This window comes from Hyaena hyaena, unplaced genomic scaffold (assembly GCF_003009895.1).
Source record: "Hyaena hyaena isolate Hyena2069 unplaced genomic scaffold, ASM300989v1 scaffold_498, whole genome shotgun sequence".
Classification (NCBI taxonomy): Eukaryota; Metazoa; Chordata; class Mammalia; order Carnivora; family Hyaenidae; genus Hyaena; species Hyaena hyaena.
In genome coordinates, this window is record NW_024081131.1 from 430417 (window position 1) to 454169 (window position 23753).

Below are 23753 nucleotides of genomic sequence, written 5' to 3' on the forward strand. Positions count from 1 at the left end.
TGAAAGAGGGGCACCTGGGTGGTTCAGTTGGTTAAGCATCCGACTCTTGGTTTTGGCTCAGGTCATGATCTCAACAGTTTGTGGGTTTGAGCCCTGCAACAGGCTCCCTCTCTCTCTGCCCCATCCCTGCTCACTCTCTATCTCTTTAATAAACAAACAAACAAACATATATACATACATTTTAAAAAGTGAAAGAATGTATCAACAGAGCTGTACTACAAGAAGTGTTAAAAGTCCTTTGGGCAGAAAGAAAATGATATCAGATGAAAATCTTCATCTATAGAAAGGAATAAATAGCACTTTTCCCAATTTATTTAAATCTCTATAATTGATAATTTATATATACAGCCCAAAACAAGGACAATGTGAAGTTTACAACATGTATGAGTCAAATGCATGACGATAGCACAAAAGCCAGGAGGACAAAAATGGAGACACAGTGTTGTATGATTCTTCAACTATATGTTTCTGTGTATAATATAACGTGAAGATACTGTGCCAAATTACATATTTACACTACAACCTCTAAAGCAACCATTAAACTAACAAAGAATCATAAATAATAAAAATGAAACAATAAATAAATAACCAAAAAGGGATAAAATGGAATGTTCAAAAGTATTCAATTAAGCCAAGAAGATGACAAAAATAAAAGAAAGATGGGAAAAATAGGGAATAAATAATATCACATTTAAAGCCAACCATGTCAATAGTACATTAAATGTAAATAGTGCAGACACCCTCCCCCCAAAAGGCAGAAGTTGTGATTTGAATAAAAAAAGCAAGTCCCAATTAAATGCTGCCTACAAATAACCAATAAATAAAAATACACAAATACGGTAAAAGTTCAGAAACAAGTATAGAATTTAGCATGCTAATGCTAACCAAAAGAAAGGAGTTTCCCTATTAATAGCAGAAAAGGCAAATTTCAAAACAAAGAATATGACAAGGGATAAAGGTAATTTCATACATATAAAAGGGTCATCAAGAGGACATACTATTCCTAAATACTTACACACCTAATAAAAGAGTTTCAAAATGAATAAAGAAAAAACTGATTGAATTGTGAGAAAAAAATGGAAAATCTACAATAACAGGTACTTCTGTAATGTAGTGGTCAAGACATTTGCCTCACAGAATAATAAATAGAACAAATAGTTACAAAATCAACAAAGATATAGAATATTTGGACAATATTTATCAATTTGACCTTATTAAACTTTATAGAACACTTTATTCAACCACACCAGAATACTCATTTTTTTCAAGTTACATGTGGAACATTAACAAGTTAAACCACATTCTGGGTCACAGAAAAAAGCTCACATTAAAATAAATAGTCAAGTAATATATGTTCTCTGACTACAATCGAATTAAATCAGTAACAGGCCAATGGAAAAATTCTCAAATATTTAAAAATTAAATATCATACTTCTAAATAATACATGGGTCAAGGAAGAAATCAAAAGGGAAACTATAAAGTATTTTTAACTGAATGAAAATAAAAACATGACTTATCAAAATTTCTGAGATGCAGCTAAAACAGTATTAGAGGGAAATTTATATAACTAAGTATTATTATTAGCAAATATTAAGATATCAAATCAATGATCTTAGTTTATACTTTAAGAAAGTAGACAAAGAAGAACAAATGAAACCCTAAAGTAATCGAAAAAAGGAAATAAGAAAGATCACATTAGAAATCAGTGAAATAAAAAACAGAAAAAGGGAGAAAATCAAAGAAACAAAGTTAGTTCTTCAAGAAGATAATGGCATTGATAGACTTCTAGTCAGACTGATCAAGAAAAAAGACAAAAACTGTTAATATCAAGAGTGGAAGAAAATGTCATAATAAAAATATATATATTAAAGGATAAGAGAATATTATGAACGAATTTATGCCAATACATTTGACAACTTAGATGAAATGAATTAATTCCTTGAAAGACACAAACTACCAAAGCTCACACACAAAAAAACAAACTGAGCAGTTCTATATTGACTAAAGAAATTTGATTTGAAGTTTAATACCTTCTGAAAATGAAAACTTTAGGTTCAGGTGGCTTAACTTGTGAATTCAACCAAACATTTAAGGGACAAATAACACCAGTGCTATAAAATTCTCCCAGAAAACTGAAGAGAAAGGAACACTTTCCAACTCATTTACTGAAGCATTACTGTGATAGCAAAAAGGAGACATTACAAGAAAAGAACACTACAAACCAGTATCCCTCATGAACACAGATGCAGAACTCTAAGCAACATTTTAGTAAATTAAATTCAGCAATGTATAGAAAGGATAATATACTGTGACCAAGCAGGTTCATCCTAAGAATGCTGGGTTGGCTTAATATTTAAACCAAATCACTATGATTCTCTATGATAACAAATGCTAAAAGAAAAACCATAAGATAATCTCAATAGATACAGTAAAAAGCATTTGACAAAATCCAGTGTCTATTCCTGATTTAAAAAAAAAATCCTTGGGGCACCGGGTTGGTTCCGTCGGTTGAGCGTCTGACTTCAGTTCAGGTCATGATCTCAGGGTTCATGGGTTCAGGCCCCTTATCAGGCTCTGTGCTGACAGCTTAGAGCCTGGAGCCTGCTTCAGATTCTGTGTCTCCTTCTCTCTCTAACCCCCATTGGTGCTCTATCTCTGTCTCTCATTAAAAAGTAAATGTAAAAAAATTTTTTTAAAAATCCTCATTAAAGTAGTAAAAGAAAAGAAACTTAGCCTGATAAAAGTCCCCCAACAAAAACCTACAGCCAATAGTAAACTTCATGGTGAAAGACTGAATGTATTCCCTCCAAGATAAGGAATAAGACTAAGATATCTGCTCTTATCACTTTTTTCCCCAATATTGTACAGGAATTTCTGGCCCATTAAGTCAGGCGAAAATATATAAAAGGCATCCAGGTTAGAAAAGAAGAAAGAGAAGTCTTTTTGTGTAGATGACAATCATGATTGTTTATGTGAGACACTGGCAATTGACAATCTGTTTTTGTATGGCTCAAAGAATGAAGAATGGTTTTTACATTTTGTATAGTTGTAAATAATGACAACAACGAAAGAAGAGTCTGCAACAGAGACTTTATGTGGTCATAAAGTCTAAAATATTTACGATCTGGCCCTTTAGAGAAAATGTTTGCCGACCCCTGGTCTATGTAGAAAATCTACATAGAAAATCTATGCAGAATCTTCACAACCCTACTAGATCAAATAAGTGAATTTAGCAAGATTGTGAGATATAAGATTAAACACAAAATCAATTAAATTTCTTTATAAAAACAATGAACAATCAGAAACTGAAGTTTTAAAAATTCTACTTAGAGTAGCATCAAAAATATTTACATAGGAGTAAATCTGACAAAAGATGTAAAAGCCCTATGTGATGAAAATTATGTAATATTGCTGAGAAATAAATAACACAAAAATAATGGAGAAATATTCCTTCTTTATGAGTCAGATGACAATAATGTTACAATGTCAATTTTCTCCTAAATAAGGTACAGATTCAATGCCATCCCAATCAAAATCTCAGAAAGCATTTCTTGTAGAAATTAACAAACTGGTTTAAAAATAGCCAAAATAACTTTAAAAAAAAGAAAAAGGATAATGTATACTACCTAACTTTAAGGCTTATTATAAAAATGTAGTAATAAAGACAATGTGGTATTGGTATAAATATAGACAAACAGAATAATGGAACAAAGCAGATATATTCAATTAATTTTTTTCCAGAATTACAAAAGAAATTCAGTGGGGAAATGGCACTATTTCAACAAATGATGCTCAGATGCCCCCTAGGAGTATAAACAAAAATTAACTCAAAATCATTCACAGATTTAAATGCAGAACCAAAAAGTTATAAAACTTCCAGACTAAAACATGGAAAATCCTTGTGACTATGTATTAGGCAAATATTTCTTGGACAAAACCCCAAAATCATGGTCCATTAAAAAAAAAGATAAATTGGACTTCATCAACTTTAGGGGGTGGGGGTGGGTCATTGTCTTGATCTAATAATGGCTTCTGGGTATTTATATATACATTAAAATTTTTCAAATTGACATTCTACACATGTGCATGTATATGTCAATTATAAAGCTATTACATGTTTTAAGTTAAATAAAAATGAAATAGGGAAAACATTTGATATATATATGTATATATAATATTAGAGTTAAAAATCTAACTTGCTGGAATCCTTAAGTAGTTATCCATTTCTTTCTCACCTTAAAGGATAAATGCAAATAACAAGAAAAAAGCCAATCAGAAGTAAGTCTATATATAACTCTATATTTGGTATCATAACATAGTCACTGACATACTAGTGCTAAGTAACTTAACAGCACATCACCAATGGACTATCCCCAGCACTCCAGGGAGTATCTGGAGTGTGAGGAAAGTACGTAAGACCATGAGTTTTAATTAACAGAAAATATTACAGTTTGATCAAACATTAAGTGTGTGGAATGCATATAAACACCAAGAATTACTTGGTGATCTTAGCCTCTGAAGTCCCTTTACTTGACTCAAAAGTGTTAGTGATATTTTTCTTGTGCTGTGCCAGGCTTCAAGGACCATGGGTGTATTTGCTTCTGGGCTCATGCTTCCTACTCTCTGGAATGCCACTTCATGTGCTGAGTCTGGGAGGCTCCCAAGACAACCCTTTCACTTCTACCCAACTTGAACTGCTTGCTCCTCCCTCTCTCTGTTGGACCCACTTTGGGTTGTACTTTCTGCAATCTCTTCAATTTCCTGTCTTCCAGAAAGTTATAAGCCAGAATGTAGCTTTCATCTGCCTGGTATAGACATTTGCAAAACAAAGCCAATGTCATAATGGGGAAGGGAGCTTAATGCCTTTTATAGGTGCTCATCATCTTTCTAGCTGATCACTTTTTCTGTCTTAGGGAAGTGCTCATTTTGCTCGGTGTTTCCTGCAACATATTTCTCTCTTGTATTACTTGCCTGTGTTGCGGTTTTGTTATAATTATCAAATGACCTTGGTACATCCCCTAGACTTCTCATACTTTCAGTGGAGTTACCAGCAGATCTGCATCCATGTTCACTAGGTTTTGTAATGATGCAAGACCCTGGGCTGATGCTTTTGAGAAGGAGGCTTGTGTAAAATCATAAAGAGGATGAGGATTATATTATTCCTCTCATGCTGCATTTACCAGAATAGGAGATTTCTTAGTTCATATAGAAGATATTCTTACCTGGAAAGGTTCTAACACCAGGATTACTTTTCAACATAATGGAGTCAGGAAATACTTGTTGACCACTTAACAGTATTTAAACACAAACTCTTTGGAAACTCCCTCTTCCTCTGGCTTCTAGAACTCCTAGACAACCTGTTAACTTCTTGAAGTTACTTTAACAGCTCTTCTTCCTATCATATAAGCTCTGTGAATGCAAATGTAGACATTTCCCCAGCTTCTCTAAACTCTCTGCCAAAAACAACTCATCCACCCTCATTTGTGACTTAATGGCCTCTCACTGATACTTTTTGATCTTCCTCTCTCTCTCCTGCCTCTAGACTTGCACTGTCCAATAAGAAAGGCACTAGTCACTAGTGAGACCTTGAATTATGGCCAGTCCCCTTTGAGATGTATCATAAGTATAAAACACAAATACAAAAAAATATTTAACATTGATTACATGTTGAAGTAAGAATATTTTGGATATATTGGGTTAAATAAAATTTATTACTAAAAGTAATTTCATTTCTTTTTATCTTTTCCGAAATTCTAGCTCCTAGAAAATTTAATATTACATGTGTGGCTTGAATTACATTTCCACTGAACAGTGTGGCTCTAGACTTGAAATTCAAACTGACCATTTAAATCGAACACAGTAGAAACTGATACACCAATCTATTCTAGACCCTCAAGCTTGTTCACTGTTATTATAGAATAAACATCAGTTGGCATAAGACAGCTAGGTGATAACATCAGCTGCTGCTGTTAGGGAAACTGTATGATGAAGGAACTAACTCTAGAATAAACCACTTATGAACTGGATGACAGGATGACTCTGGTAATTGTCAAAGAGTCTGTTAGCATTGCTCCTGGGCAGCTACAGCAGGAATGTATGTAGGACTAGGAAATAACACTATATGCTTTTGACTAGAAAGGTACACTTGTGGTTAATGAATGAAAACAACAAGGGATTTGCCAAAATAGTGGATAAAGTGTATATGCATTTGGAGTCAGAAATGTTAGCAGTTAAACATTGTAACATATTTACTTCAGGTACTGTAACCACCTAAATGTGCCCAATATTTTCTTGCACGATCTTGGCTAATAGAATCTTCCTCTTCCTCTTCACCTAAAACCTGGAGTCATTTTTGACTCACTCCTTCCTTTATTTCCCATAGCCAAGCACCAAACCCCATTTATTCTACCAACACCCACTCGCCACATCCACATTTTCCTCCTCCTTAAAGAAAACCAGAGAAGGAAGACACAGGTCCATATGCTACCGCCATGGTCCCAAGAGGGAGAGCTCATGATTAGGCTGCTGCTATATTGTGATGAGTAACTTACAAAAAAACAGTGTCCTGTTTGTTATAGTCACTCTCCAGTAGAAATAGCTGGTAGTTAGGAATGCAAATAGGTGAGATGGAGAGGCCCTCAAGAGACCCTAAGATGAACCAGCAAAGGGTTCTAGAACAGAACAATCCCTATTTTCTTTCTTTGCTTCTCTCTTTCCTATCCCCTCTTCCTAATCATTTTTATTGCCTTCTTTTTCTATAAGCTGTGCAGGTGGGTGAACACAGTTTCATTACTTTACATAGAAGAATACAATTCCTAAGTGATTTTGGATTATCTCTTCACTTGTGTTAAGATGAAATAACTCAGGGGTGCCTTGGCTCAGTCAGTTGAACGTCTGACTTTGGCTCAGGTCATGATCTCATGGTTCGTGAGTTCGAACCCTGCATTGGCTCTGTGCTGACAGACCAGAGCCTGGAGCCTGCTTCAGATTCTGTGTCTCTCTTTTTCTCTGCCCCTCCCCTGCTCATGCTCTGTCTCTCAAAAATAAATAAACATTAAATTTTTTTAAAAAATGAAGAAATAACTTAGAATTGCATGTGCAGCTGGCATTTATGTCAATTAAACTGTAAACTTTATTAAATATTAAGACTTTGAGTAGCCTAGAAATTCTCTTCTTAAATGAACTGGCAATTCTTAAATGAACTGGCAATTATCTAAGCATATGTACTAGGGTGCTTAAATTTTAGTTTCATTTTTTTAAAGATGCTACTGATGGAATGTTAGGTTGTGCAAGACCTGTCCAATAACAGAATGTATCAATATATAAAGTCTATGTGCAGAAGCTCTCCTACCTGTGTATTGATTGATTAAAGGCAAAGAAAATTTGATGCACAGATTTTTTTTTTTCAAAAAAGTCTGTCTTTGAATTGGACCTTTGCTATTACGGTTAAGACCATCAAACTATAGTCTAGTTGTTGTTTCGGTCAGCTCCTTTGCTATTGAGTTCATGCCAATATTTTATTTAAGTGCAAAGTAAATAATATATTAAGTGGAATTATGAATGTCACTAATTATTAATGTGCTATACATTTTCCTGAATCAAATTCAAATTCTAGAGCAATTACTAAAGAAGTATGTTTTATAATCTTTGGTTTAGAAAAATTCAATCTCCAACTTTTCTGCAGGATGTACCATACTAACACATGGTTCAGCTGCAGCCATGACCCAACACATAGTCAGTTTTGTGTGTCCAACTCCCCCCATCAATTAAACCCTATTGTTATGTAAGTTTCTTTCCAGCTTCCATATACCTGCTTTGGACTAAACCACAAGGTCAATCAACTGTACCTTTACTGCACCATTCTCGTGCATGGTGACGCAGTTGTCGGCATCTTCTGAGAGTTGGTACAAGGCTTGAGCTGTTGCTCGATGCACATTGGGGTCATTTGATTTCAGGTAACGCACTAATGGAGCCACTGCTTTGTGCTCGCCAAAGGCCACTCTATTTCTGCCCCACATACAGCAACGTGAAACAGCTTCTGCTAGATGATGCCTCAGTTTATCATTATTCTGCACAAAGGAAATGAATTGTGGTACATGCATTGCAAAGAACCTGTGAGGTCATGTTTCTGTGCTAGATGTTTATTATCCAAAAAAATGTCAGTGAGTCAAGGGAGAGGGGCTAAGTGGCTATTCAGGCGGTGTCTTGAAGGAAATTAGTATTTTGGTGGTCCCCAATGGACCAAGGCTCAATCTTGAGTTTTCTTTTTATGACTTAAAAAATTTAATTTCTTTTTATTGACTACTGTACATAGTCAATATACTCAAAGGTAATCAAGTGCCTGGCGTTTGTTATTTGCTCAAGGCTTGATTTCCTTTTGAGCAAGTGCTTTAGTTAAAAAAGAAATGTATTTAAAGAATACTGGACATTCTTAAGGGAGCATTTCACTTAGCTGGCATAGGTAGATTAAGTCTACACCTCTACCCTAAGAATACTTCTACATCAATAATATATCTTGATTCCCAAGAGGGAGAAGGCAGTGCAGCAAACAATGATATGTTTGAGTCTGCCATTTTCTTTTCTATATCCTTTTTCACACTATATCCTTTTTTTAATACGTAATTAACTGCTATAGATATAACTAAATAGGATATAGTTTTCTGCTTAATAATTGTACTATCCTCTTGATTGAGACAACAACTCGGTGTCCTTAGCTGAATCTGGCAGTTATTCTTAGGAACTCAGTATTAGACTGGCCCTAAAAAGTCTTCTAAACCAAGCATCCTTCCAGTGATTGAATTTCTGGTCTATGACTTTCCTGCCAAGAGGTAGCCCAAGCTATGCTCAAATACCTCTGGTCATGGTGAAGTCATTATCTCTCAAGGCTGCTTATTCTATCTGGCACAGCTCTGAATAAATAATACAGTGGTTGCCAAAGTCTTCTAGTTCAAGAATGCCATCAATCCAAGCTTGCTAAGCCTGGGGAAGAGCATTTAACTTGTAATGTTGGCATGAACAATCATCTTAAGGATAATGAATGATAATAATGGTGGTGATGGAATATGATAGTTAACACTTCTACAGTAACATTTATATTTGGCACTACTTTACGTGCCAGTGACAAATAAAAAACAGCCTCTATTCTTGAATGCTGACAAAAACTGAGGACTGATGGATGAGGGGGGGAGGGGGGGATGGGCATGGAGAAGGGCACTTTGGGGATGAGCACTGAGTGTTATGTAGAAACTAATTTGACAATAAACTATTTGTAAAAAAAAAAAAAAAAAAAACAGCCTCTATTTTACAAGGATATTGCATATTAAATTGTACAGTTAGAATATACTTTCACATTGATTAGTCTCACAGAAATTAAATTAAATTAGTTGACCAAAATCTCATACTTAATAGGTGATAGATATTAAGCTTGAATCCAGGTCTCCAGACTCTAAATTTATGGTTTTTACCACTACCCCATGATATCTTAAGACAATATACATTTAAAATAAAAGGATATGTTACTTACTGTGTTTGCTAGTTTGGACAGTAAAGGGACAACTCCATGATCTGTAATGACAGCTAAATTTTCTTGATCTTTTGCTATATTGGTAATAGCAGCACATACACTTGCCAAAACTTCTTTGTTATCTGATTTCAGTAAGTTGACAACAAGCTCCAAACCACCAACAAAGGAACGGACCATTTCTCCAGCATCCTAGAGAACAATTGAAAGCAAAAGATGTTATAAAAAATAATCTTATGATTAGCATTAAAAAAAAACAAAACAGAAAGTAAGGATAAAGCTGTGAAGCCTTTGGCATAAAAAACAAAATTCAACTTATTTGTTATACATAATTCCTATGTATGTTTGCATATGTATATATACACACAATTTAACTTCAACAAATATTTATTGAATAACTATTATGTGAGAGTCACTGTGCTAACTACTGGGGATACAGAAGTTAGTAATACAGCTGAGTCTTATTTGTAGTAGTTATGCTTTATGAAGTCATTACAAAAACTGAGTAAAAACCGAACCATTGTTTCTAGGGGAAATGCAGCATTAGGTCAACTGATCAATAGATAACCTTGTTTTATGGGGTTTTCCACTTAGGATATCTTACCTCATATATTGTTAATTCATCAACATTAAACTCATGGACACTACCACACTACAAGTCATGCCCGAAGGAAGCTTCTCCAACACACGAATTTTCTCTGTAAGGCACAGCCTCCTTGTGCTTAGAAACGCTAGAGAGCACTGGGTGCCACACGCAGGGGCCATGTTAAATAGGGAAATCACCAACAAAACCCACATAGATGTGAAAAGTCTGGCAATAAGTAGGCTACAAAATTGATGCTTGTTAACAGTATGGGAGCTAACAATAACAAGGCAGAGAATCATCTCGTTCCATCTCAGCTGAGAACATGCATTTTGGGTGACTCAAATTTTTCACCTTGCCGTGCACGTCCAAGAATGAGCATGGATGTGCTGTGAGTACTGATTTCGGGGTTACAAAAATTTTAGCAAGAGGTTGAAAATTCCCAACCAGAATTTGTGAAGAATGTGGATTGACTGTATATGCTCTTTTTCTATCAGGTTGCTTGCCATTCAGTGGGGAAGAGGGACATTAGGAAATAAGTGTAATGAACAGCACTAGGAAGAAAGAGGTGAAGATGCTGCAATTACCCACCACAAGGGAGGCATTCAAGTGCGTCCCCTCAAGGAATGTTGGCAAACTAAAGTCTAAAAGATAAGAGGTTATCCAGTGTGAAGGGGATTCAGGGTGGAGGAATAATCATGAAACGGATCTGAGAATGAGAGAGGAGGTGCCTTTTTTTTTTTTTTTTTTACTGTAGTGTAGTTAGAGCGTAAGTATGAAAGGGAGAATGGGAGAAAATGAGACTTACTGAGATCTTGAAGGCTCTTTACTGTTAGCCTGGGTAGAGAGTATGGAGCTCATTTTAAGGGCACGAGAAAGCCACTGGAAAAGGTTTAAGCATGTGTCTTGGAAGGGAGGAGTGGGAAAGGGCATTTTATCAATTTTGTATCACAATAGCTCTCTCAGGATTGCAGAGTTGATGTTGGGGCAAAGAATGTGTTGGGGACTCGAACTAACTAACTAACTTAAGTTAGCTCAGTTAAGAGGTGGTGGCAGGTCCAGGTTATGGTGTGGACCTGCAGAAAGTGGTGTGGGTTTGTGAGCACTGATTGGAGAAGATGGGGACCAGTGATTTGATGGTGATGCCCATGTTCCTGGCTTGACCCTATGGTCAAGCTAATGTTGGAAAGGCAGGGTGTTGTTTTGTGTTCTTGCGGTGAGAAAAGATGGTATTTCATATTAGGAAGCCTAATTTGAATGATATACCTACAAGACATTTAAGCAGAGATATCCAGAAGTCAGTTGCATATGTGCCTCTGGAGCTCAGGAAAGAAAACCAGACTGGTGTCGTAGATTTGGAAGTTGTCAGTAGGAAGACCGTAATTGAAGTAATGCATGTGAGAGATGGCGAGTGAGGGAGAAGTGGGTTCTCTGTGTTGGTGCTGTACGTGTGGGCGGGAAAAGAATTTGTCAGAGGAAATTGAAAATGGATGGTTACACAGAAATCCTCACTGCCCTGATGTATGCCAGTTGCTGTGTGATGTCCAATTATTTGGCTCCATGGCTTTCTCAAGAAGTTAATACCGTTGTGTGTGTGTGCACCAAAAGATGATTTTATTAAAGCACAGGGACAGGACCCATGGGCAGAAAGCGCTGTACTGGAGTTGTGGGGGGTGATCGTTTTATGGAGTCAGGGAGATAAAGCCAAGAGTTTCCAGAGAGAGAAATTAATAGCTTCTGAGTGCCAATCATATATCAGGCACTTTGCATACATTATCTCAGTTAAACCTCACAATAACCACACAAAGTAGATATTATTTCCATTTTAGATTTAATTTTTTTATATAAAAAAGTTTTTACATTTTTATTTAGTTTTGAGAGACAGAGGCAGAGCACAAGCGGGGGAGGGGCAGAGAGAGAATGAGACACAGAATTCTAAGCAGGCTCCAGGCTCTGAGCTGCCAGCACAGAGCACGACATGGGGCTCAAACCCATGAACCATGAGATCATGACCTGAGCCGAAGTCAGACACTTAACTGACTGAGCCACCCAGGTGCCCCCATTTTAGATTTTAAAGACTGAGGTTTCAAAGATGTTGAAGCTCATAAACTAGCCTCTATCTCTCAAGGGGCCGTGTTCTAGTAATCTTAGTGGACTTATATTCATAAATCTGAACATCTTATTCCCCATCCCCCTAGCTCTTCCATTGCCCTTGGACAATTCTTCCTGCCCTGAGGATAAAAACCAAACTCCACATGTGGTTAACAAGCCCTTCATGGTTGTTATATGTGTGCCCTGGCTTCCCTGCCTCACCTGTCTGCCTTGATCCCCTTTTCCAACCCCCTACACACAAGCCCCAAGCCAGTGCTCGCACCCCCCTGCCCTGGCCCAGGAGTTAATAATCAGAATTCTAACACTCACTCTCTGAGAATGTGGTTCATTAAGTCTGGGTGGGGCCCACGATTTTTTTTTAATCTCTGTTGGGAGTCTGAACTTCGGCCAGTATTAGGAACATCAGTCTTTTAAGTTCATGTCCTCAGATGTGCCACTTGCATGTCTCTGTATCTTTGCACATGGCTTTTTTTGTCTATTTCCCCACTAGCTTGGGACTTTCCACATAGCCTCAGCTACCAACTAAGGTAACATTCTTCTCAGCGAGGCTTTCCTGAACTTTGAGTCTGGATTAAGCTGCTCTTACTATAATACCTGGCTCTTCTATGTTACAGCACTTACTGCTCTCTGCAGGAGTGACTTAAATTTATCTGCCTTTGACCTAGAACATAGGTTCCAAGGGGGCAGGGACTCGTTCTGTCATGTTTATTGTTGTATGCCCAGTTTCTGTGAAAGTTGCTGGCCAGTTTCTAGAAACCCCATTGAATTAACTTTCAAACTCACAGCTACAAAAGGAAGCTTTCACTGAGGACATAACAACCAAGCTAAACTTCTAGAGAATGGTGAAGGCAGGACCCCCATCAGGTTTTTTTCAAGTGTAAGTGGAAAGTATCTTTTCCACAACAACCTGCCTCCCCTGATTGCTATGGGGACCATGCAAACAATACTAACGGCCTTGTTCTCAATACCACATTTAAATACAGGACACACTTTCACATTTGGATGTGTTAATAAAATTAATTTGAAAATATTTGCCATTTTCCCTAAAATTCTATGATAAAGCTTTTTAAAATATATTTTTAAATGTTTTATTTTATTTTGAGAGAGAGAGATAGAGAGTGAGTGGGGATGGGGCAGAGAGAGGGAGACACAGAATCTGAAGCGGGCTCCAGGCTCTGAGCTGTCATCATGCAGCCTGATGCGAGGCTCAAACTCACAAACTGCGAGATCATGACCTGAGCTGAAGTTGGACGCTTAACTGACTGAGCCACCCAGGTGCTCCTAATAAAGCTTTTTATACAAAACAAGTGATTATACTTTCGAGTGTCTTCTACACTGCCGCCTTATTACACCTCTATACACTAGGGTGCAATCAAATCAAAAGATTATAAAAGTTTAATTTATTAACCTTCAGTCAAATATCCCACATAAATTAATCCAAATTGCCCTTTGAGGCACTTAGTAGTGGTTGTTGCTGGAGTGCTATTTCCATGTTGTAGGTGAGGAAAAACTTAGAGAAATACATTAATATGTGCAAAGCACAAGGAGAGATGGCAGAGTGGGATCTGAATTCAAGCCTGCTTGGCCCAGTATTCAAGCCACCCTACAATATTGCAATTATTGGTCCAAATGAAATAAACTCATAACCCTAACTAACCACCTCCTCAATCCAGATGCACGCGTAAACTCAAAAGCAAAAACAATGGCTCTTAGAATTGCAGGGGCTTCCAACGTGCAGCCCCCCTCCCTACTTTACTTTTCTAAGTGATGTTACGTGTGTCAATAAGCTAAAACAGTAGTCAATTATGAAATTACAGAACAATTTTTATTTTTCAAGAAAGACTGGAGGAATTCTGGGAAGATGATGCTGGCACAGTTTGTGAATCTCCCTAAGGAAACAGAGAAACTAGTGGCAGCAAAACAAAAGCACAGAAACACTAGGTGACAAGATATTGTCATGGGCCCTTAAGTACAAGCAGATTGGGGCAAACTACTTAAATTACAAAGCCCACATGCTCTAAGAAACCAGAAATCTGCACAAAGAGGGACTTGTAGAGGCCCTAGAACCAGGGATCCCACACTGATTAGTGAATAAGACCAAAATGCCGCCAGGCCTGATGGTGCTGGAGTGCTCTGTGGTCTGAATCCTGTGAATCCGTTATACTACAAACTGAAGGTTCCTTCTAGGTTGAAGCCCTGCACTAAGGAGAAACTACTGGGAGCTGCATCCAAACAGAGCAAGGCAGGGACAATGGGGTGAAGAAGTGATAGAGTCCAGGTAAAAAGTGAGGAGGAGAGGAAAGCAGTCTGAGTCTACTCTCCATCACTGGGAAAGTAACGGAAATGGGATCTCGAGGACCATGAAATTAGAAATGCAATGCTGGTCCACATCTCCTCCTAAAACACCATGAAAACTCATTTCACTTACAAATGAGGAAAACAAAAAGACTATGTCCAGTTTCCATATTGAATTGCTAGAAGAAAAGGAATGAGCTAGAAGAAAATTATAGAAGCAGGACGCCTGGGTGGCTTAGTCAGTTAAGCGTCCGACTTTCACTTGGGTCATGATCTCACGGTTCGTGGGTTCGAGTCCCGCGTCGGGCTCTGTTCTGACTGCCAGCTCAGAGCCTGGAGCCTGTTTCAGTCTGTGACTCCCTCTCTCTCTGACCCTCCCTAGTCATGCTGTCTCTCTCTCTCTCTCCTAGAAATAAATAAAACATTTTTTTAAAAAGGTAAAAAAAAAGAAAAGAAAATTATAGTAGCAATGAAAGGGAAATAAATTGGGTGGTTCGTAAAAAACCCAATTTTTAAAGGCAGGTGAAACCCATCCACAAAGAATTAGACATGAAAGCAAATACATTTTTGAAAATGAAGAATAAACCAAAAGGGACACAAAAATGAATAAATATAATGGGTAATACCTTTAAATTAATAGAATATGTGGAGAGTCCAAAAATGACAGAGGTGAGGGGGCATCTGGGTGGCTCAGTGGTTTAAGTATCCAACTCTTGATTTCAGCTCAGGTCATGATCCAATGGCTTCGTGAGTCTGAGCCCTGCTTTGGGCTCTATGCTGGCGGTGTGAGGCCTGCTTGAGATTCTCTCTCTCTCCTCTCTCTCTCCCACTCATGCTGTTTCTGCCTCTCTCAAATAAGTGAATTAACTTTAAAAAATGGTGGGAAAAAGCTAACAAAAAATTCAGAAGACTAGGCAGAGAAACTAATATATGCATAGTGAGTCCCTAAGAAGAAAACAAAGCAATTTAATAGAGCAAATTTTAAAAACCAGGATTCAAGAAAACGTTCTCCTGAAATAAACAAAACAGGAAGGTCACCCTATGTACCTGAGAAAATTGGCCCAGAATGTGCTAACATAGAGAAATATTCTAGTGCAACTGTTAGACTTTAATAAAAAAAAAATTATTCGGTCATCTAGGCAAAAGACCAAATCACTTCCAAGGGAAAGAATAAGATATTATCCTTAGCCTTTTTAATAGCAATGTTTTTATGCAGAGGAAAAGGGAATAACATATGTAAACTACTCAAGAGGAAATGTGAATCAACATTCTAATATCTGGTCGAAATGACCTTCAAGTATAAAAGTGTTATAAACCATGGAAGACTCCAGGGAATGTGTTAACATAGGCCCTTCTGAGGAATCCACTTGACATTGACCGTCAGATCTCCAAAAGACTAAAAAGACATAGACAAAAGGATGATGGATTTCTTAAAATGCTTATTGGCTTCATTTTCTTCAGGATGAGGTTTAAATCATTAGCATGACATTCAAGTATTTTCCCTATCTCACTCAACCTCACCTTCTGGTCTTATTTCCCAGCATATCCTTTTGCATCAACTATATTGCAGCCTCTAGGAATACTGGTGTTCTCTAAAGGGCCATGTTCTTTTCCATCTTTGACTACGTTATTTTCTTTACCTGGATGCCTTTCTAGGCTCCCAGAAACTCCTACTCATCCCTGAAAACTGACTCCTTTTAATACCAGCTAAAATAACATTTCCTCCATAAAATTCCTCCCCCACTTCCCTTCTCAGTAGATCCGCTCCCTCCCCTTTAAATTCCTGTAGACGATTTTCTCTAAAATCCATTCCCTCATTCTCCAGTATTTCCCAAGGCTTGATTTTGTTTGGGTGTATAACTCTTACACAAATGCACCTGGAGAAAGTGTGTCTAAACCCCAGAGACAATCCTTGACTGGCCTAAGCCTATCACGGAAGTCTCATTGCCTCTACCATTACTTGTTTAGGAGTAGGCTAGATACGGCCCAATTATGGCCAGTGAGTTCTGAGATGATGTCTCCAAGGAATCTTCTGGAAGTTCTCCTATTTATATAAGGAGTAATCACAGGTCACACTGAGAAAGGCAGAGCAGACAGAGGAAAATAGCCTGGGGTCCTTGATGACATTGTCAAGCCACTGAATCAACCAGGCCGACAATCCACTTTGGCTACTTAAAACCAAAGGCATCTGTAGCCATTTTTTTTTTTTCATTCTATTGCAGTTGTTTCTTATGGGTCCTTTTCCCATGAATTTGTGAGCTGCCTGGTCTCGTTCTCTGACTCTCCCTTGGGATATGGTCTGGTGTCTGTCACACAGTAGGCTTCCAATAAATCTTTGTGGAATTGTGAAAAAAATAAAAATAATAAGGGGACTATGACTTTAAGATACTTAGCCACAGTCACATCACTAAAAAGCAAAGAGCATTCATTATGCATTAATAATGTAACTACGTAACATGGAATATAAATGGAGAAGACCACTTCGACCTCATCACCTAGTGACTTCTGGTTGTCTCACTGCTTTATCAGCCACAGCACTGTGGCCACACTGGCAGAAATAATAACAATGATCACATCGGCTTCTGTTCCAAGAACTTCCTAAGGTGCATGGTATGAGATAGAGGGAGCCAAAGTCTCAATGAGATCATGGGCATGGCTCACCAAGGTCTTGTAATGTTTACAATCTGTGGGACAGTTAAGACTCAAACCTACCTATAGGTCCTGCCAAAGATTGTTTGTTTGGAAGGTAAGACCTCTCTCTTTCTCTCTCTCTCTGTCTCTCTCTCTCTTTTAGAATCTGTTTAAAGATTCTAAACATATGACATCTTGCCTCACATAGTTTCTATGGAAAGGGAGACAGTATATTTGAGGATGGAAAAAGTAATTATTCTGCCAATACTGTCTTTCACTAATGCTCAACGACTGGGCAAATTCAACACATTTTCCACCTTCTCACATATCTTAAAAACTAGTCTTTGCCAATTTCGCCACTGGTGCGATATTGGTTATGCACAATTCAAATTTTCATCTCTAATGTAAAAACCCCCAATTAGAATAATATTAGTCATAACAATAACAAAGTCTAACTTTTTGCAGTTTACAAAGGACTTCCTCATGCAGTCTCCTCTGATCCTCACAGCTCTGCCTGTGGGAGGCATGATGTCCTCATTTTACAGACAGGAAGGCTCAAGGTTCATGAATAGTCAGTGACAAAACTAAAAGTCAACTGTATGTTTCCTGATTTCTCATGTCTTTTTGCTATACACTGTGTGGTTAGACCTGGAAGTATGAGCAATTAATATTTACCAGGTTAGACCTAGTTTATAAACAGTCAGAAGAGTCTTCACAATTTAGAGGGTTAACAATTCCAAAGAGACGAAGCTGTTTTGCCAATGACAGTTCCTAAGACAAACAAAAACAGTAACCGAAAGAGAATATGAAACACCTTCGTACTGCTAGTAAAGTCTGGATGGCTGAATAAGTAGGAAAAGGTGTCAAGTTCAAATGAACCCAAATCAAGTCAAATACACAAAATAGGATGAAAAATATAAAGTAACAAAATACTTTTGGTTAAAATTCAACTAATAGGAAAATATTAAGACATTATTTACAGATTAATGAATAAAACAGAAAATTGGATGTTTTGGCAAAGAGCAATTAAACTAATGGGTATGAAATTCCTTCTCTTGCCTCCAGCGAAAAGAACTGGCAGTTTTCTGATGAGGTGAGATATACATAATGCAACTTTAAAGCACATACAAGGCAAGCGTAACATGACTTAAGAACAAAAATTTCTAACCAGGAGGGCTATAAAAACACTGTTTTGTGCCATACAGACACCATACAATGCATAATACAGTATTCGAAAAAGATTTAAAAATAGCATGTTGCATATAAAAATTCCAAAAATGCTACATTCACATTCGAACAGCATGTCAGAGAAACCAAAACTGAACAGGCAAATTTTGTCCTAAAAGTACATTCAATATATCAAATGCTTTTAAAATTCTAAATACAACATATATATACAAGGAGAACAGACTGTGTGGCTCTATCACAATAAGATCCTTGTTCTGTTTCTAGAAGTAAAGTCCTACAGCTTAAAAAAAAAGTACTGATTCAGAACTGCCTTGCGCTTTCAAATGTAGTTCTTCAAAAATCATAGTTAGGATATCAGTTTATTACCTTTCTCATTCTGAACTGAAAGAAAAGTAAATTCATTTCAGGTAAAGTAAATGATTCTGTCCTCACAGTGTAGATTCAGATAGCAGAAAATGCACTGTACTCTGTAGGTAGCTTTATCAGATTAAATCACAAGAAAAATAAAGAGAATGTATTTAATGGTTCTGGTTTTTTCTACTTCCCAAGCCTAAGATAACTTTCTTAAATACCGCAGAAAACTGTGGTTTTTCCATTTTACTATGTCCTGTGTTGATTCTGCTTTACATACAGTGTTCTACTAATGAGGAGGTCTAAACTGTGAGAAACCATTGTGTATCCAGAGGCTTACAGAGTTAATTAAATGACATTCTTAACTGATGATGTCTTTGAAAAATGCTTATAACTTGTACAAAGAGCTAAACAAATGTAAGTCATATTATCATAAAATAGCTATTATAGAAATCTATGTGTGCATATAAATGCATATGCATATATATTTAATTTTTAACATTAAATATATATAGAACTTTTCTCCACTTGTACTCAATGACGCAGATTAAAATGAGTACAGCAATTTCTGGTTAAGATTCAGTCAGATGCTTCTGGACATTGAGTTGTACGCACGAGGCTAAGAACAATACTTGAAACCATAATCTTAAGAGGAAAAAAAATTAACCATATGAAACACTATACTCTAGAAAAGTCAAGAGTCTCTTTCATTTATGGAGAGTCTGTTTTCTAAAAGTTTATTTGTTTCATCTACAACATCCCATTTTGCTGTAAATATGTGGTTAGTCTCAGTTTGACAGATAAGAGCGTATTTAACTCATAATGAACCTGATATATAACATACTAACTGCAACTAATCCTCATTTGCATGAATGTCCTAATATTTGAAGCCAGATACTTGTCTCCTTCATCTTCTGTGATGTGTAACTTTACTATTTTCATGTCAAATAATTTTCATAGATCTCCTCTCTCTTTTATCAAAGTTTCTCTTTAAAAGTTTTTTTTAATGTTAATTTATTTTTGAGAGAGAGAGAGACAGAGTGGGAGCGGGGGAGGGGCAGAGAGAAAGGGAGACACAGAATTTGAAGCAGGCTTCAGGCTCTGAGCTGCCTGCACAGAGCCAGAAGCGGGGCTTGAACCCACGAACCGTAAGATCATGATCTGAGCCAAAGTCAGACACTTAGCCAAATGAGCCACCTAGACGTCCCTCAAAGTTCCTCTTAAAACTCACCCAGAGTTGAACACAACTCCAAATGTGGTCTGACCAGAACAGAGTGCATTGGAATTCTTATCTTCCATGATCTAGACACAGAACTTCTGCTAGCATGGCCAACATGTACTATTTCAGCAGTTACATTGCCCTATTTGTTCACATTAAGCTTTGAAGTCAGCCAAAATCCCTATATCTTTTACAAGTGACTTATTATACAGCCAGTACTCTCACATCCTGCATTTATGGGATTTCCAGCTTCCTTTTATTGCATAAAAGGGATTGAACAGTTTTCATATAAAGGAGATAAGGTTTTAGATGTAAATTTCACTTTGTAAAAGTGTATTTCTCTGTGAAACTCTGAGAAACAAAGTGAACCATCTGGATATTTTGAAGTAAGTAATTTACCTCAGCATTGATATTCCTTAGGGAAGCAGAAAATATAGTCTTTGAGGTAGTAGTTCTCAAATTGTGTCGCACATTAGAATTCCTGGGGGAATTTTTAACTTTCCCTAAGGCCAGGGTAGAGCCCATATCAATTAAATCAAAAGGTTTGGTGGTAAGAACCAGCATCCATACATATCTCTAGGTGACCCCAATATATAGTGAAGTTTGAGAACCACTGGTTGAAGAGTTTAAGTCAAATAGTGAGAAGACCTAGTGGCACATCCTGGTTTCCTCACTAACAGCTTGGAGCAAGCTACATAACTTTGCTAAGCTTCAATTTCATCATCGGTGAAATGGAGCTAATACTAATCTCTTGAAGGTTGTTAAAAGGATACATATAAAACATATAACAAAGTGCCTGGCATATGATAATAGCTGTTATTAGCATTTTTATTTTCTAATATTTTGATAGTGTATGTTACCAATAGTTTGCACAACAAAATATCAATTTAAGGAATTTGATTCCACTTGTCCTTCACCATTATGAATATATTCAATATATGTAACTCAGGTAGCAACATTTACTATGTATTCAATCCTATTTTAAAACCCATCAAGAATGAGTTGGCAAAAATACATCCTTGACTGTAATTGGATAATAAATCCATGTTTATTTATATCATTAAAACTGCTTTAATTCATACATTCATTCACTTGGCAAATTAGAAGCATCAGAAATGTTTAGATAGTATTTTATGTTGTGGGATTCAAAATAAATAATGTGGTTTTCCATTATAATCACCTGTGGTGATTTTTTTAGAAATATGAATGCTGGGGCACCTTGGGTGGCCCAGTCCGTTTAGCATCTAACCCTTGGTTTCGGCTTAGGTCAAGATCTGATGGTGTGTAAGTTCAAGCCCCACATAGGGCTCTGTGCTATCAGTGCAGATTCTCTTGGGATTCTCTCTTTCATTCTCTCTCTACCCCTCCACTGCTTGTGTTCATTCTCTCTCTCAAAATAAATATGTAAAATTAAAAAAAAAGATGAATGATTAAACCTCAATCTCAATATAAATAATGGGAGTAGGGCTCTTGCATGAGAACATTGTTTTTAAAGCTCTGAAGGTAATATGCATCTAGAACAGAGAATGACTGATGTGGACAATTCAAATCGTGTTGCTGTTACTTACAGAAATGATAGCATTGGTGATGAACTCCAACGCCCATCTTTAGTATAAGAATAGAGGAAGGGTGGTCCTTCTGGAATCCTCTATCACAAGAATGAGAACACTAGCAAAACCCGACAGAATTAATTTTTTCAGAACTCTAGAATTTAATGAAAAGTTTATAACAGAGCATGTTTATTTTAAAAAATGGATGAATCTCAGTAAGAACAGTGAGTTTTGTGGCACTGTAGCTTTCGCCATTCCCACCTCTCTCTCCCCAGTTCTGTAGTAGCCTTGAAGGCATGGTATCTGGGAAAACCTGCAGCCTAGCAGCCATAGGGAGGGAAGCTGGGCTTGGAGCTCCCATAAAAACTCCATTTCAATGGAATGCTTATGATTTGACTTGAACAGCAACTTGTATGAAAAAGTCCAAAGGCTTGTCTTTACCTCACGTTATTACTCACTGAGGAAAGCCCTATTCTCAGGGCATGTCATAAAAAACATTAGTGGCAAGTGTTTAACCTAAAAGCTGTTTAAGATGGTAATATCAGTTGGGACAAACAAGAGGCTGGCCAAAACATGATTAAAAGGAAAATCTAAAAAATGGGATGCCCATAGAGGGCTTTGAAAAACTCCAACATATCTGTTGGGATCTAAAGTGCTACATGTAAGGGGTGCCTGGATGGCTCAGTTGGTTAAGCGTCTGACTTCAGCTCAGGTCATGATCTCATGGTTTGTGGGTTCGAACCCCGTGTTGGGCTCTGTGCTGACAGCTAGCTCAGAGCCTGGAAACTGTTTCAGATTCTGTACCTCCCTCTCTCTCTGACCCTCCCCTGCTCACACTGTCTCTCTCTCTTTCTCTCAGAAATAAATTTTTTAAAAAATTATTAAAAAAAATAAAGTGCTACATGTAAGTGCAGGGCTATGTGCATAGTCAGATAGCCCTAAATGTTCACATCTGGCTGAGTACTTTAAATACTAAGTAGTACTAGTTAGTATTTAAAATACTGTTTCTTTCTAATAAAAAGTGATGAGACATACAAAGAAAGAGGAATGTATACCACAAAATGTAACTAAGAAATATAACCAAGGAAAAAAAAGCAGTCAATAAAACTGGACCCTAAGGAAAACTGTACCTGTTGGACTTAATAGGTAAAAACTTTAAATCAGCTGTAAAAACCAGGAACTAAAGGAATCCATGCCTAAACAATTAAAGTTTGAGAACAAGATCTCAGGAAGTAGAGAATATTAATACAGAGATTGAAATTACATATAAAAAAAGAATCATTAGAAATTCTGGAGTTGAGGGGCACCTGGGTGGCTTAGTTGGTTAAGTGTCTGACTTTTGCTTAGGTCATGATCTCGCGGTTCGTGGATTCGAGCCCCGCATCGGGCTCTGTGCTGACTGCCGGCTCAGAGCCTGGAGCCTATTTCAGAGTCTGTATCTCCCTCTCTCTCTGACCCTCCCCTGCTCACGCTGTCTCTGTCTCTCTCTCCTAGAAATAAATAAAACATTTAAAAAAATTAAAAATAAAAGAAATTCTGGAGTTGAAAAGTACAATAATTGAAGTGGAAAATTTACTTCATGGGACCAACAGCGGATTTGAGCAGACAGAAGAGAGACTCAGTGAACTTGCCGATAGGCCAGTCAGATTACCCAGTCTGGGGAACTAAAAGAAAATTAATGAAGAAAAATGAACACATCCTCAGATACCTATAAAATACCATCAAGAATACCATACCATATATGAGAATTTGGGGAAAAGTGGAGGGAGATAAAGGGTGAAAGAATGTTTGAGGAAATGATGGCAAACACTTCTTGAATTTATGAAAAACTTTAACCTACATATTCATGTATCTTAATGAATTCCAAGTAGGATAAACTCAGGTATACACATCTAGATACATTATAGTCAAATGGTGAAAGACAAAGAGAGAATCTTGAAAGTTGCAAATTGTATGTGAAGGCTATACATGACTCGTCATAAAAAAGGAAACCTCATTAATAGTAACAGCTGACTTCTCATCAGAAAGCATAGAGACATTACCAAGATGGTGGACTCCGAAGTTCCAGACACTTGCTCCCCCCATGGAAACATTAAATAAACAACTACAGACTAACTAATATAACTTTACAGGAGAGCTCTGGAAACCAATTCAGAGATCTATAGCAAAGAAGCAAGAAAAAGTCAAAATAAAAACTTAAGGAAATTTCCTGGCAACTTTACTTTCTCTTGTCCCACCCTGTCCTGGCAATGGCGCAATGTGGTCAGGAGGAACCAGACCAATTTGCAATTCCTTCCCATGGC

At 37.2% G+C, this 23753-nt stretch overlaps 1 protein-coding gene across 1 annotated transcript in view; it reads right to left on the reverse strand.

The window, feature by feature from the left end:
• Window positions 1-23753, reverse strand: part of ODAD2 (outer dynein arm docking complex subunit 2) — a 171086-nt gene that overhangs the window by 40380 nt on the left and 106953 nt on the right. Inside the window, exons 17-18 of the mRNA XM_039254766.1 lie at window positions 9525-9713; window positions 7849-8070 (exon numbers count right to left, since the gene is read on the reverse strand). Coding sequence (XP_039110697.1) covers window positions 7849-8070; window positions 9525-9713 — 411 coding nt within the window. The remainder of the gene's footprint in view (window positions 1-7848; window positions 8071-9524; window positions 9714-23753) is intronic.